At 36.8% G+C, this 14,253-nt stretch overlaps 1 protein-coding gene across 8 annotated transcripts in view; it reads left to right on the top strand.

Moving 5' to 3' along the window:
- Positions 1–14,253, top strand: part of LOC121295083 (tripartite motif-containing protein 2-like) — a 61,353-nt gene that overhangs the window by 36,123 nt on the left and 10,977 nt on the right. For 4 of the 8 annotated variants that reach the window (XM_041219423.1, XM_041219414.1, XM_041219462.1 and 1 more), the window contains exons 2-4: positions 8,272–8,443; positions 10,423–10,660; positions 11,937–12,088. In XM_041219423.1, the coding sequence (XP_041075357.1) occupies positions 8,310–8,443; positions 10,423–10,660; positions 11,937–12,088 (524 nt within the window). In that variant the 5' untranslated portion in view covers positions 8,272–8,309. Of the gene's footprint in view, positions 1–4,468; positions 4,622–6,334; positions 6,373–8,271; positions 8,444–9,166; positions 9,281–10,422; positions 10,661–11,936; positions 12,089–14,253 lie in introns of those variants that run through there. The other 4 variants (XM_041219473.1, XM_041219432.1, XM_041219440.1 and 1 more) reach the window with 4 other exon arrangements.

Consider the following 14,253-nt stretch of genomic DNA (forward strand, 5'->3'; position numbering starts at 1 on the left):
CTGGTTTCGCAAACCAGCATACTACTTCTTACTGTTTGTTTTGTTTGTTTGGTGTTTTGTTTTGTATAAATCTTTTTAATAAACACGCTGATCACTGTTGCGCTTCAGTTTTGCCCCGCCCTCCTGTGTTTTGAGGTGCTTCTTCCTGGTCTGTGACACCATAGCACCTACGCACTGCAACCACTCTGCCATAATATCAAAGTCATGATTTTTTTAAATATTTTTTTTTTAATTTAGTGCTGTATTCAGGTTTCTGTTTTTGGTAATAAACATCCAAGAAAGTGTTTTGCTTATTTTAATGGGCTACACACATACATAAACAGTGATCGATTTCCCCCACTGAAAGCAGTAATGGTTTGGAGTTTGTGAGGATAGGAAGGCAGGTTAATAGACTACATTTAAATAAGGCTGTTGCCTTGCCAACTCAGTAGTAACTAACTGTAGCCTATGGCAGATTTAACAAAAAGAGTGACTTGAGGAGAAAAAAAAAAACACATTACCTCGGTGGGTGCTAGTTTTCCTGTTTCTAAAATGAACACAACATTAAACAAGAATACAGAGCCCTGAGTGTATGGTATAATTTATACAGTATGGGGGAGATAGCATCTCAGATTTTGTCATATTGAGTCTGCGCACAGCATTGATTTATGCCTCTACTGGTGGAGGGGAAATAGAGGGGCCTGTTTAATCTATTTTAATCCTTTGTTGTTCTCGGGAAAAAGAAAAAAAAAAAACATTACTATATCTGAGCCAGTGTAATTGTAGTCTTAAAGGCCTGTAATAGAGTTAATTTGGGTATAGCACGTCTATAGTGTATGTGTGAGAGTTAAATAAAATTAAATTAAACCTAACTATCTAGAGTCCCCCAAGTATATTACAGTGACCTAAAGTAAAAAAACACTTTCCTTAATCTAATTCACAGATATGATACCGCAGTGGTATATTTGAAATTCAGACATGGTATAGTGTTGAGTAATGTTGGATGAAATACATCAATTCAGCAATTACAGTATAACCTACTGTAAGACCTGTTTAATGACTTTAGTGTAATCTCTATTTATCTTAGACCAAACAACTGTACAAAGCAGTGACAGCAATTAGGCAAGTAACACAGCAGTTGTGTGCCTTGCATTTCCTCTTTAGTATTTTAATATTGGGACTAATATCCATTTAAGGCTCAGACCACCAGAACGTTTATTAACTGACTAATTTTAAGGATATTTAACAAGGTCTCAGAACTGAAGGTTAGTAAACAATGCATGGACATTTCATTTTTTTTATTGTGTACTGCGTGTGTTAAAATGTGAGCTTTCCTTTGACTCTGAATGTAGAGTCAGATTTAAGCATTGCCAGCATCACACTTTAAATAAGAAGTAACAGAGGGCAGGAATTTGTCTTCAGACCACCCCCTGCTGGGGAGCTTGTGTTCCCAATCATCAATGTGGAAGCTATTTCAGTGTTGTTTTGAGGTGTCAGAATGTTTGGCATCAGCCCATTGGAATGTAGAACATCACTGATCACACAGTACCCATATGGAATTGATTTTTCCCAAGGCCAAAAAAATAAATTAAAAAAAAATGTAAAAAATCCTGATAGTTCCTTTTAATACTTCAGTCCTGCAACTTTCTAAAAACATACTTATTCCGTATAGTAGGTATACAATATTTGTTTCCCAAGGTCATTTATATGTTTAGGATGTTTGTGTCTTGCTCATTGTCTTTATATATAACTATACTGTATATAAGGCAAATATCAGTTGACATTTGACTTTCAGCTTGCACTCTGTATTTCTCATGCATGTAATTTGTGATTTTTTTTTAAATCTAGATGTATTTTTACTGAAGTGAAATATAGGCATGCAAATAAAATGCTGGACCTGCAGTGCCAGACATCGGGCTGAGAGAGTGGCCTGAACACAGGGTCAAGGATACGCATGGCTGGCCATGTGTCTCAGCCCATGAACCCCTCCAGCTTAGACTATGAAAATAAAACTGAAAACAGGAATCAGAATTCCTGGAAGGAGGCACACAATGTGACAGAGTAAGTCGAAGGTGTGCTGTACTGCGTTCACAGCCTCCTTTCACCTTAGTTACAGAATGATTGCTGAGCTCTTGCTAAGTGGACATTTACAGTATGCTCAGTCCTCACCATGGGTTGTTTCAGATCTTGGAAAGGGAGGCTGTGGCAGGCTGGCGAGTGGATAGAGGCCCAGAGACAGTCTGAAGTTCAAAAAATAACTTATTATAAATAACACAAAATAAAAGTGCACAAGGGCAAAATAAAGGGATTTAAACACAAAAAAACAGTACAAAAAACAAACTTACAAAAATAAAGGTTTCCAGGCTGGGCAATGCCTTCACTGGATGTAGAATTCACAAATCACAAAAACCCACAAATACCAACCTGCTTCCTCAGCTCCCTCCTCCCAAATGAGAAGCAGAGGCCTCCTTTTATGTCAGGTGGCTGGGTGCTGATTGATCATTAATTAACCTAATCAACTAATCAACCCCAGCCACCTGAACATAATAAACCCAGGCAGGTAGGGGAAATTAACCCCATCCCTGCCAATTTAAAAAGGGCAGAGCTTTGCTCTGCCACAGAGGCATTAATTACTGTAGTTGGAAGTAGTCAAGAGAGGCACAATGTAAAAGCCCCACCAGCCTGATTTATTTTCTTGTGTTGTGTGTCTTTCTGTGTACTGTATATTGGACACAGCTCTGTGTCAAGCTCAACCAAACCCACACTTCTACCAGATTCTATGAAGTCTGAACATGTAACTAAACAAAATCCAAAAGTATAAGCTTGTTTTTATAAGTTGTTTTTTTTTGTAATGTATTCATTTTATTACATAATTTCTATATTCATGTGAAGCATATGTTTTTTGAGGCATATTGGATAGCTGTCACATGGACTTCTATTTCCATTACATTCTGTATTGCTAATGTAACTGTTCCCTTGATCTACTTCAAGAATACATTTTTACCGAGGTATGAAATGTTGAAGTTAAAGGTTTAAAAGTGTTCTTATTTCTTTCCAGAGTAAGGAGTGTAAGCTGGCAAACAGCTGTGGCAAACATTCTGCCAATCAATATGACCAGCATGTGTCAATCAAAACTTAAAATGCACTTGACGATGTAAACATGCTTACAGTGTGCTGTGGTTGGCCAATATGTTACTTTTTAGAACTTAATTGATAATGGCATTATTAGTAACATTCAGTACAGGTTGTTTAAATGCTTCCTTGACAGATGTGCTGATTCAGGATGGGGACAGTGAAGGGTACAGCCTGGACCATGGTTGTGTGCATTTCTGTACTTTTCCTGTGGAGACAAGTTGATAAAAGTTTGCACAATGTTTTTGTCAATGTCATAATTTGGTTTAACTCGCCCTTAATACTTGTATGTCTACTGTATAATCTTAATTCAGGTCAGATCACTACACAATCCAGTACAAATTCAACAGTTGGAACTAAATGTGGATATACAGCATAGCATTTTGTTCATAGTACTCTGAAGTGTACTTATTATTAAATTGTGAACTTGTGGTAAAATATATGGAGATTGCTTATCAATTTTATTGATGTTGAAACATCCTTTTGTGTACAAAAGCTAAATTAGGTAACTTCAAGACATTCTCTTCATTAAAACTGGTAGTTCTCTATGTGAATGACCCACTTAGGAAACTGATAATCATTGGTCTAAATATTTTGAGTTTATCTGATCTAGAAACAAGCATGTCAACTCTTGAAATACGATCCAACTGGGACAGCACTGCAATTTGCAAGTAAACGGCAGTCTGCCATTTCTGCATTATATTTGGCCGATATGAATTGAAATACTTACTTACGGCAGTTTTATAATAGATTAAAATTAATACAGTTATTGTAATGTATTATTTGGGTATAAGAATTAAATACAAGTGTTAATTAATATGTGCAAAATTATACCTACTCTTGTTAAAATGTACAGCTTCTAAGTAAAATACATTTAAAGCCAACACATAATTATTGCAATTTCTGAAAGCCTTGACCAAGGAGATGTTAACTTCCCCATATTGATCTTGGCCTGTCAAATTGGATTTCCCTTGCAACATATGTGCATATACTGTACTGTATGGAAGAAGGCCGCCACCTTGTAACATCACAACATGATACCGGATGTCATCCTCCTGCTTCTAGTTCTGTAACATAGCACTCTCCTGGCTGAATCAGTGACTCAGAGAGGCTGGCACCAGCTGATTTGCCGATTTTTTTTTTTTTTTTTTGACAAAGCAACAAATCTCATTGAAGCATGCTTCTGCATCCCTATCCCAGCATCCTTTGCATGCATTGCTGCAGTCTCCCAGCACAGGCTGACAGAGAATATGAGAGAGCTGAAATAAAGATTGATTTTGCTTGAAATTCTGATGGGGGGGGGGGGGGGGGGGGGGGGGTCTGGGGTTCCCTGCTATTTTTTTCCCTTCTTTTTATTTTATTTTGTTTTCTTCGATTTTATACCTAATACTGTATGTGCTGATTGCATTTGAGGTTTGGTGTAAATCAGTGTAATATTTCTGCCATACCTGGAGTGGAGCTTCACTACGTGTGACAAGATATGCCCTTGATCTGAGGATGGATTGGCATGGTAGGGCTTTGTGCGCTGCAATGCATGATACTCCTCTTTCGTCTGGGATTTTGTGTCTTATGCTGCATTTTCGAAGAGCTGCAGACAATGCATGCTGAATTGTTTTCTTGTTTATGTTTTAACCTGAATGCCTAAATTATTCAAGGTAGCTGTAGGTTTTACATATTTACTAATTTCTAACTATAAAATTATTGGCCTGAGACTATTTGGGGATTATTTTCACTTTTGCTTCTTCTCATTATGTACTTTGGCAATGGAATAATTCTGTATAAAAATAATATGTTTGTAATACTCATGTAGAGCAGTAGTGCACAACTTGGTCCTGGAGGGCCGGTGTCCCTGCAGGTTTTTATTCCAACTGCACCCTAAAGTACTTTATTGGACTTTATTAGAAGCTTAATTGGTCAAGTTAACTAATTTAGGGTATGGTTAGAACAAAAACAGGAGGGATACCGGCTCTCCATGATCTGAGTTGTGAACCACTGATGTAAAATATAAAAAGAGCTTTGTAACGCCAGTGACTCAGTACCTAGCTAGGCCATCCGGTGCTTTAGAAGCAATATCAGCCTGTTCAGTTGTTAAGCATGGTTGTAGTTTAAACCCCCTGTTGAGCTGTACTGTCTGACCAATAGTTCCTGTGAGGTATCTAACAATAAGGGCTTTCCTTTGTCCTTGGCCTATTGAACATACAAAAGCTGAAGTACCAGTTTGTTTTATAAAGATGATAAAATTTCTTATTTTAAGCCTACTTTAGTTCACCATCCCACTTTGATGAGGGGCTGAACTTCCCATTATAGTCTCAGACCTATTCGTATGACCATTTAGGACATTCCTCGCTACTTGATCAGCCTGAGCAGTCCCTCTTCCATGCACCTTGCACTCAAATTGCTATACAAAGAGCTATGTGAATTCCACTTGTTTGGAGGCCCAACCCCCTCTTTGAAAGTGGTTAAGTAGGGTTGGTGATGAATTTAAAATGAATAAAGGGTCCTTTTGAGCTCCAGCCAGGACTGGTGTTTTGAATGCAGTGACCTTCAAATGAGACAGAGAAATAGGCATCCATGTAGAGCACTGACGTCATGGCACAGGGCTTTAGATAAATTCTAGTTTGGATTTGCAGTTGAATCACATTTAATCTCCATGAATTTTAACCAATGTCTTTATCCTGCAGTTTTAGATTTATACTGTATTGCACATCAAATCTTTAAAGGACAATACAATAGTTTCCCAGGGTGTTGTATCTAGATAAACATCATAGGGTTGCAAATGTAGGTCACCTGTTACTACAGCTGTGGCACATCTTGTTGCTTTTTTAACAGTAGGGTGCTGTAGGCTTCCGATACCATAGAGATGTCTGTAAAATATGATGTTCTGGTGTGGTACATCCCTTATAAAAGTTTGCCATGGTATTTGTGCACTTTTACCGTTATCTTCTCATGGTTATACTATGAATCTGCTACATGTTTTTGTTTTAAATATTTTTTACCATACCTCTCTGTGCTTACCAATGCTTAACCATGTTTGCACTATGCTTTATTACACATTGTTTTTCACTATGAGAAATTTTATAAGGGATAAAAGGAATTTTATTTTGTTGTTCCTTCTTGAATAATGATCCCTGTTTATTTGATTCTTTTTAGTATTCCTTTGTCTTCAGTCACCCTGGTCATGACTCTTTTTTTTCAATTAATTCACACTGTTCCTGTCTCAAAGGTGCAGTTGAAACTCTAAAACGCTTTCACACTACGCAGGTTAGTATAACGTCCTGGGGGCAGCACGTATTGTAAAGCTTTATGTCAAAGCTTTGAGAGACATTGATGTTAATAGGACTCTCTTTTTCTAAGTCGGCACTTTACACTGCAGAACTATTAATAACACAATATGGTCATGGTTTTTATTTGGCCTACATTTCCAATTCAGAGAGCCCTGTGAAATTTTTATTTTTTTATAATTTTTTGTTTTATTTTTCACAAATGGCGTTTTATTTTGTTTTATTTTTCACAAATGTGTTTTATTACAGATACACATTAATAAAACAATTCATCAAATAGAGGTATATTACTAATAGTATAGTATACATCATGTTTTAATCATGTTTTAACTATTATATATATATATATATATATATATATATATATATAATATATATATATATATATATATATATATATATATATTGGTAACAGGTTATATAAAAATTAAATTTTAAAAAATTTTGTAAAACTGTTTGTCACCTAATTTCTCATTAGCGGTAAGTAACGTCATGTGCTAGTCCCCAACTCTTTTTAGAAAAGTGCCTATTACAAAGTATCATTAACGTGCACATAAAGCAATCTATCAATTTAAAAAAAAAAAATTAAATTTAAATATCCTAAACATATTTCAATACCATTGACTATACCAGTGACATGGTCATTACAACAAGCTTGGGGTTTCTCAGTTTTTAAACACTAAGCAAAGCAGATTAATTAATTCATATCCATTCAAAACCAAAACAGCATTTGCTCCAGTGCAAAGTTTGCACCACTTGAAATAACAAAGCATGAGCACGCTAATGCAAAATACTGTACAAGCAAACAAGCTATATTTTCCCCAAAAGCAATACACAGCTAACGCTTAATGACACTATCTTTCGACTCCCGTTCCAGCCGACAGTTGCAAAATCTGCACATCATTATTTTGTCACTGTCAGCTGCATACATCCCCTCATGCTCAAATTCTTCACAGCGTTGCTTCATTGTGGAAACATTTTAGAAACAAATGTCTCTTCTCTTCCATCACAAGTTTAATTCCCAAACAACTCGCTTCAAATTATACATCTGCGAGAGTGCTATTCCGTTTCCCTTCAGACTGTGTCTATGGTAATGACTAAGCCTTGACATCTATGATTGCCAATATTTATTTATAGTATTTTCTGTATAAACCTCACAATTAAAATAAAAAATGTCACTGTTTGTATCATAATGATTTTTCATGTTATTTTTTTTTTTTTTTTTTTTTACATTTGCATGTCGTTTAAAATGTTACATTTTGTGTTTTTTCGTATTTGTGAAAAACACAGGGCCTCCACTTCACTTTCACCTGCATTCAGGGAATTTCATGGTACTGTATAGGTCCTAACTGCCAAAATCTAGGATACATGTGTAAATGAGACCATACAGACAGAGTGCATAGGGCATTTCATTATACTCTCAAAATATGACTCAATAATTTGTGCTAAGCAAGTTTTATTTGGATTGGATAAGTAATTATGTGCATATATGGGAACAAAAGTGTTCAATGCAGACTTTTTTTTAATGCTTGTAGAAGTAATTCAAATACATCAGTTTCTATATGTAAATGACAGAGCTAAAAGATTTTAAGTAAACTAAGGGTAGCCAGAACACTTTATAGACTGTAAAGGTTATTGTATTTAACTCAAGTATCATGGAAGTGGAAATGGGGGGGCAGTAAGAACCCCTGTGTATTATACTGTAAAAATAAACCAAGCAGCGAATCCAGAGCTGTTAGGACTGCGTGGGAGGGTATTATCTGAAATGCATGTACTTTATTATTTGAATTTCTCTTCTGTGTGATGGTGCAGCCACCCCTTGTATGGTATGTTTTTTAACATCAGTCTGTTGTGGGTTTTTTTTTTGTCCGGTGTGCAGGGTGAAAGTAAACGTGACCCATATGTCAACGTTTTAGGATGGCCAGTGAAGGCTCCAGCATCCCCAGTCCTGTGGTGCGTCAGATTGACAAGCAGTTCCTGATTTGCAGCATATGCCTGGATCGCTACAAGAACCCTAAAGTACTCCCCTGTCTACACACCTTCTGTGAGAGGTAAGGGACCGTGGTTTTTGTTTTGTGGACTTCTTGATTAATCTTTGATGGCAATAACCTACTCATGGCCATGCATTAAAGTTGACAAACTGAAGAAATTAAATGCCTAGTACTGGTAAATCAATTTTCAGAGAATTTAATCCTTTTTTTGTGCTAGCAATAGTGACAACGCAGTACAGGGGTTAAAATGTGTTTGTTTTAGTGTAATGTCTCATATTACCTGAATGTGAAATGAATACACTGTTAAGCCAAAAAGCATACTCAATGCTTTATTCAGAAAAAGAATGTGCTGCAAGAAAGGCAAAATAAACTGGATGTGTATGGTCGTTGCTACGATTCCCCCCCCCCCCCAAATTGAGTTGCAATGTTGGCCTGGACACAAATCCAGAGCTCTTCTTTTCCAGAAGTTGTGCCTCTATTTGTTTAGTGTGGAAAGGGAAAAGAGAAGTATGTTTTTGTTATGTTTAGTTTTTTCAAAAATGCTGTAAAATAGTAGTCATTTTTGCTTGTTTTGACCTATACCAATGATGAAAACCTGACTAAAGCAGACAAGATGGCAAAGACGAGATTTAATTATTTCTTTATTATTTTATAAACTGCTCAGGCTGGCAGCTGACAAATGTGAAATTAGGAGCTAAACTGCAACACAAGATGGTTGAGGTTAAGTGCTGTGGTGTTTTTGTTTTCCTGGCTTGCTCGATTCTCACTTGTTGTTTGAAGCAGCTGTGGCAGTCTCTTCATGGGGAAGAATAATACAGAAAGAAAGAAACCCAGCTTGTTCATCTGAAATCTCTGTGCTTTTGTTCTGGAGAGATGGTTTAACATTCAGAATGCAAGGTAGATATATAAATAGCATTCTCTGTTAATTGTATTGTGCATGTTAAACTACAGTAGGGATAGAAAGGAGCATTGATATTGAAGTAAAATGGACCAATTTCAATACTAGAAAAACAGATAATTGCTGTATAGCTGGTTTGTTTCTCTTGCTACATTTTTGTGCACATTGGTGGTTATGCTGTTGGAAGTAATCTGTTGCATATCCAGCTACAGTGGGACCAGAGTAAGGGTGGATATGTAAAAAGGCGGATACATGAATCCTGTTTTAAATACCATTATACACAACTGTAACAATTACTATATTCACACAATTATTGTTTTGATATTGAGGTTTTATCAGGGAGCTCCCCTAAATCCCTTGTTTAGAAAGATACAAGGTATTAATGCTTGTGTCATGGTAGCTGTCTGTCGTGTGGGTGTGCCATTCACCGCTGAGTGACAGGCAGGACACTACCAGCAATTCTCTGTTCAATAATAAACTAACGTTGCTGAAGAGGTTGATCATGGCAATAAACAATTAGGGCAGATATGTGACGGGCGGATACGCAACAGATTGCCATTCGATTTTATATAAGAAAATGTATGTTCAAATAAAACACTGAAATACATCAGGCTTGTACTGTTTTGCATGAGGCTGTAATATCCTCAACCAATAATACAACCACATAATAAAGATGATACTGTGTAACTGCGTACATAGGAGTATGCTGGCTTGTATGCAAGACTATTTTAGGATACACTGGAAGAGAAAAAAGAACATTTAAAATCTAACTAAAATCTATTTACAATGCTTTAATGTGGTCTTTATCAGTGTACTGTCACAATTGACCATGCTGGTGTATAGTAGAGATTTAAAACCATCTTACCTGCCACGTCTTGTATTTGAACTTGTCTCGGCTTTGGGGGGATCTTATACTCGGCTCATGGGCTTATATGTGAAATCAAAGGATTAACTGTATATTTCTCAAAAAACAGCTTATGCCCAAGTATAAGCCGATGCCTCCCTTCCCCCAAGATTCATGCCAGGGGAGACATTTATTTATTTATTTTATTTTTCATTTGGCTTATAATGATCTTAACAACTCAGAAAGGCAACATCTTAAAGTACCAAAGATTAAACATGTCTCTTCTTGTTGTTGCAGGTGCTTACAAAACTACATTCCTGTTCATAGTCTGACCTTGTCGTGCCCAGTGTGCCGCCAGACGTCCATCCTGCCAGAGAAAGGGGTTTCCGCTCTGCAGAACAACTTCTTCATCACCAACCTGATGGACATGTTGCAGAGGTCTCCGGACAGCAGCAGCGAGGACTCCATCTCCTTGGAGACTGTAACCGCTGTGGCCACCGGCAAGCCACTCTCTTGCCCCAATCATGGAGGCAATGTAAGACAGCTTCAGAAAATCCCTCTGTCCTGTTGCACATAAATGTGTATTGGTTTAAAAACCTAGTAGTTGTTTAACTAGTGCCTGCATGGCTAAGTTCTACATCTCATTGCTCATAGCTCCTGACTACTTTTGTGTTTAAATCTTGACTATGCACAATGTTTTAATATCCTGCAATACAGATGCACAAAAAAAGAACCAATGTAAATATGAGTTGGAATATGCACTTTTTAATTTAGCATCATTCTTTCACTGTTTTAATATGTGCTACACAGCAGTATTCTATGATTTTTCTCATTAAAGTTCCAGTGTTGCCGAGCAAACATTGACCGTTTCACTACCACACTGTTTTAAGCTCTGGCCAGATCAACGATACAGTTCGACAAATTATTTATGTGATTAGGATTTAAACATGCAGCACCACCTCTTTAATGCTGAAGAAATTATAATATTTTAAGACTTGTTTTTAGGATTTTTTGAGAATGCACAAATCTCTTTGACTTTTTAAAAACTAACTTCTGCAGCTGTTCAGCCCATCTCATCATTTCCAGCAGCAGCTGGACGAAGCAGCTTAATTTGGTCTCCATAGTGACAATTTTATTTTTATAACCAAGTGGGATTTATTGTTCCAACCTATTCATTTTAGTTTTACACCTTGGCTACGTCAACCCTGGCCTAAATCAAATCCAGAATATCCCAGTCCAAAGTCATTGTATAAGTCAAAAACAGCGCTGTGTGAAAGAATTGTTGTGTAAGAAATGTGAGCTTTTATGCTATAAATCACTGTCCATAATTTTCCAAGTAAAATTAAGCCAGGAAATGTAAGACAGTTTAAAAGACAGTTTGTTGCTTGAAAGCAGAGATTTATTTATCCTAGTGTAGGTTCAGATGTTGTGTGTGTTTGTTTGTTTGTGTTTGCTCATTTGAGACCTTTATAATGACTGAATGTTCACGGAGGTGAATATCTAAGGAACTATGTAGTTTTCCACAATTACTTTAAGTAGATGAAGGGAATGAACACAAAATTGTTTGTTACTGTATGTGATCATTCCTAATTTTTTTATTGAAGCTGAGTTGGAAAGTTGAAGTCTTTTTTTTTTTTTTTAAATGGCCCATACATGTACATAGCTTTTGAGCCTGTTTCTTGTGATAACATCAGTAGTGTGTGTAACAGTGCCTATGTCTAGCCCAGCAATGCTGGTGTCCATTCCCAGATTGAGCTATCTAACTAATTTAAAAACAGGTCAGCAATGCTAATGGTTTTCTTCTTGATTAGGTAATGGAATTTTACTGCCCCTCGTGCGAGACAGCGATGTGCCAGGAATGTACAATGGGTGAGCATGCCGAGCATCCCACTGTCCCTCTCAAAGATGTTGTTGAGCAGCACAAGGCTTCTTTACAGGATCAGCTGGACGCTGTCAAGAACAGGTACGTCAGCCAAATCCATCGAGCATCATGTAATCCTCTGAAGCCAAAGCCTGCATTCTCGCATTCATATCTTCCTTTTTAATCATTTGGCTTGAAATATAAAAGGGAACTGGCAGCACTTTAGTCTGCACAATGCAGAACTCCACTGAAGGCACACACACACACACACACACAGTAGAAAGTATGCTTTTTTCATTGCACAGTAACTGGCAGAAACATTTATTTTTGTTTTAATGTCAGGGCATGTGAGTAGTGCCCCTGAAAGGTGGCAGTAGACTATGACACAGGCTTCAGGGCATGCCAAACCTCCCCTCTACAAAGACTCATCAGTGCCGTCATTCTATTTAGCAGAAACTACCTCCTTCTTCTTCTTCTTCTTCTTCTTCTTCTTCTTCTTCTTCTTCTTCTTCTTCTTCTTCTTCTTCAATATTTAGCAGATGTCTTTATCCAAAGCGACTTACAGAAATTAAACAAAATATAAAAATAATAAACACTTTGTTTATTATAAGAAGTAAAAAGAAAATAGAAAAAAATAAGGATATGGAGATGGCACATGAAGACACAGCAGATATATAAAAGCAAATGAAGAACTGTAAACCATTTAAAATACACAACTAATAAAATAACACAATACATAACAACACAGCATCATCCCAGAACAGCCCCAAAACAGCCAGTGTCCTTTCCCGATGTTCCTACTCGATCGCCACACACTCTGCTGCTCACACCGGCAGGGAGGATGTATCTGTAGCAATCCTTAATCGGAGGCAACAGAAACAGATGTGTGATGGACGCAGGTGAAAACAATAGTGTGCCAAATTGTGATATTTTTGTGATGTGGTGTGGACTAATGTCCACAGGGTAAAGGAATTAGAGACTAATGATCTCTCAGTATACCTTCCTCTAGACTAGGGGTGTCAAACTCGTTTAGTTTAGCTGGCCTGATCCGATACCCTGGCGCTTGGCACGGGTCGTGACAGTTATACAAATCCAAAACCTTTGCTTCAGCAACACAAATTGTCATGTTGCTGTGATTGCTGTCAATCACCGACCACGTGGGTGAGATGGCAGTGTGTCAGTTAGTTCGAGTAAGTGATACCAGAACAAGGTTCTGTGGTGACAAGGGTCATTGTGTCTTTATCCGTGAAGAGAAAGGTGGAACAAGAGTGCTGTGTGTTTCAATAGAAATGGGGAATTTCGTATTTCTTTGAGGGCATGAATGCAAAGCCAATGTGCTTTATTTGTAAGTAACATGTGTCTGTTGTGAAATAATACAACATTAAAAGAGACTATGAAGCAAACCATGGCAAGAAATATGATACATATACAGGAACAGTACATGAAAATAAATAATCTGAATTAGCACAGTCATTAAAAAAGCAGCAATTGATGTTTACTAATGCTTGTGCTGTTCAGGCAAGCCTGATTGCTCACAAAATAGCTGTTTCTTCAAAACCATTTTCTGATGGAGAGTTTTTGAAGAAATGCTGCTGAAATAGTGTCTTGAGAAGCAGCAATTTTTATCTGTCATTAATATCAACAAATCAAAATGTTATTCTCAACTTACTCCATACTCAAGATATCCTCAGCCCAGTTATTTGATCCAGATGTTGATGCTGGTTCAAGCAAAGGTTCCAGCTATCAGGAGCAGCAGTAGCAGTCACTAATGTTTTTATCTTTTTGCTGAGTGCTAAATAAAAAAAAAAAAAGATCAGTATCTATTTTTTTTTTTTTTTTTTTGCTGTTGTGCTGGGATGAACATGAATTTTCATGTTTGGATATTCGTTCAAGATTTATGTAGATATTTGTTCGGATATTCGTTTTAAAAACGTTATCAAAGCCATTATATGTAGCACTGTATTAATGTTGAAAAATATTCCAGAATTAAGAAGGGCCTTACTTTCCTGAATTTACTACAAAACAAAGAAAGTAATACAGTAGTTAAATCGTCTGTGTATTTCAAGTTTTTTTTTTTTTTTTATACTAATCACTGCCCTTGTAGTGTCTTGGAAATAAACAAAGTGGTCATAGATGCGTTTTTATAAAGTAATAACATTGGTTTTTAACTTGAACAAACACTTCAAATAAATACACGTTAAAAAGACGGCGTTGTACAATATAAACAATATTTACTCACAGTTTTTAGGGTTGCTAGGATTGCATCG

The sequence above is a fragment of the Polyodon spathula genome, chromosome 2, assembly GCF_017654505.1.
Source record: "Polyodon spathula isolate WHYD16114869_AA chromosome 2, ASM1765450v1, whole genome shotgun sequence".
NCBI classification, from domain to species: domain Eukaryota; kingdom Metazoa; phylum Chordata; class Actinopteri; order Acipenseriformes; family Polyodontidae; genus Polyodon; species Polyodon spathula.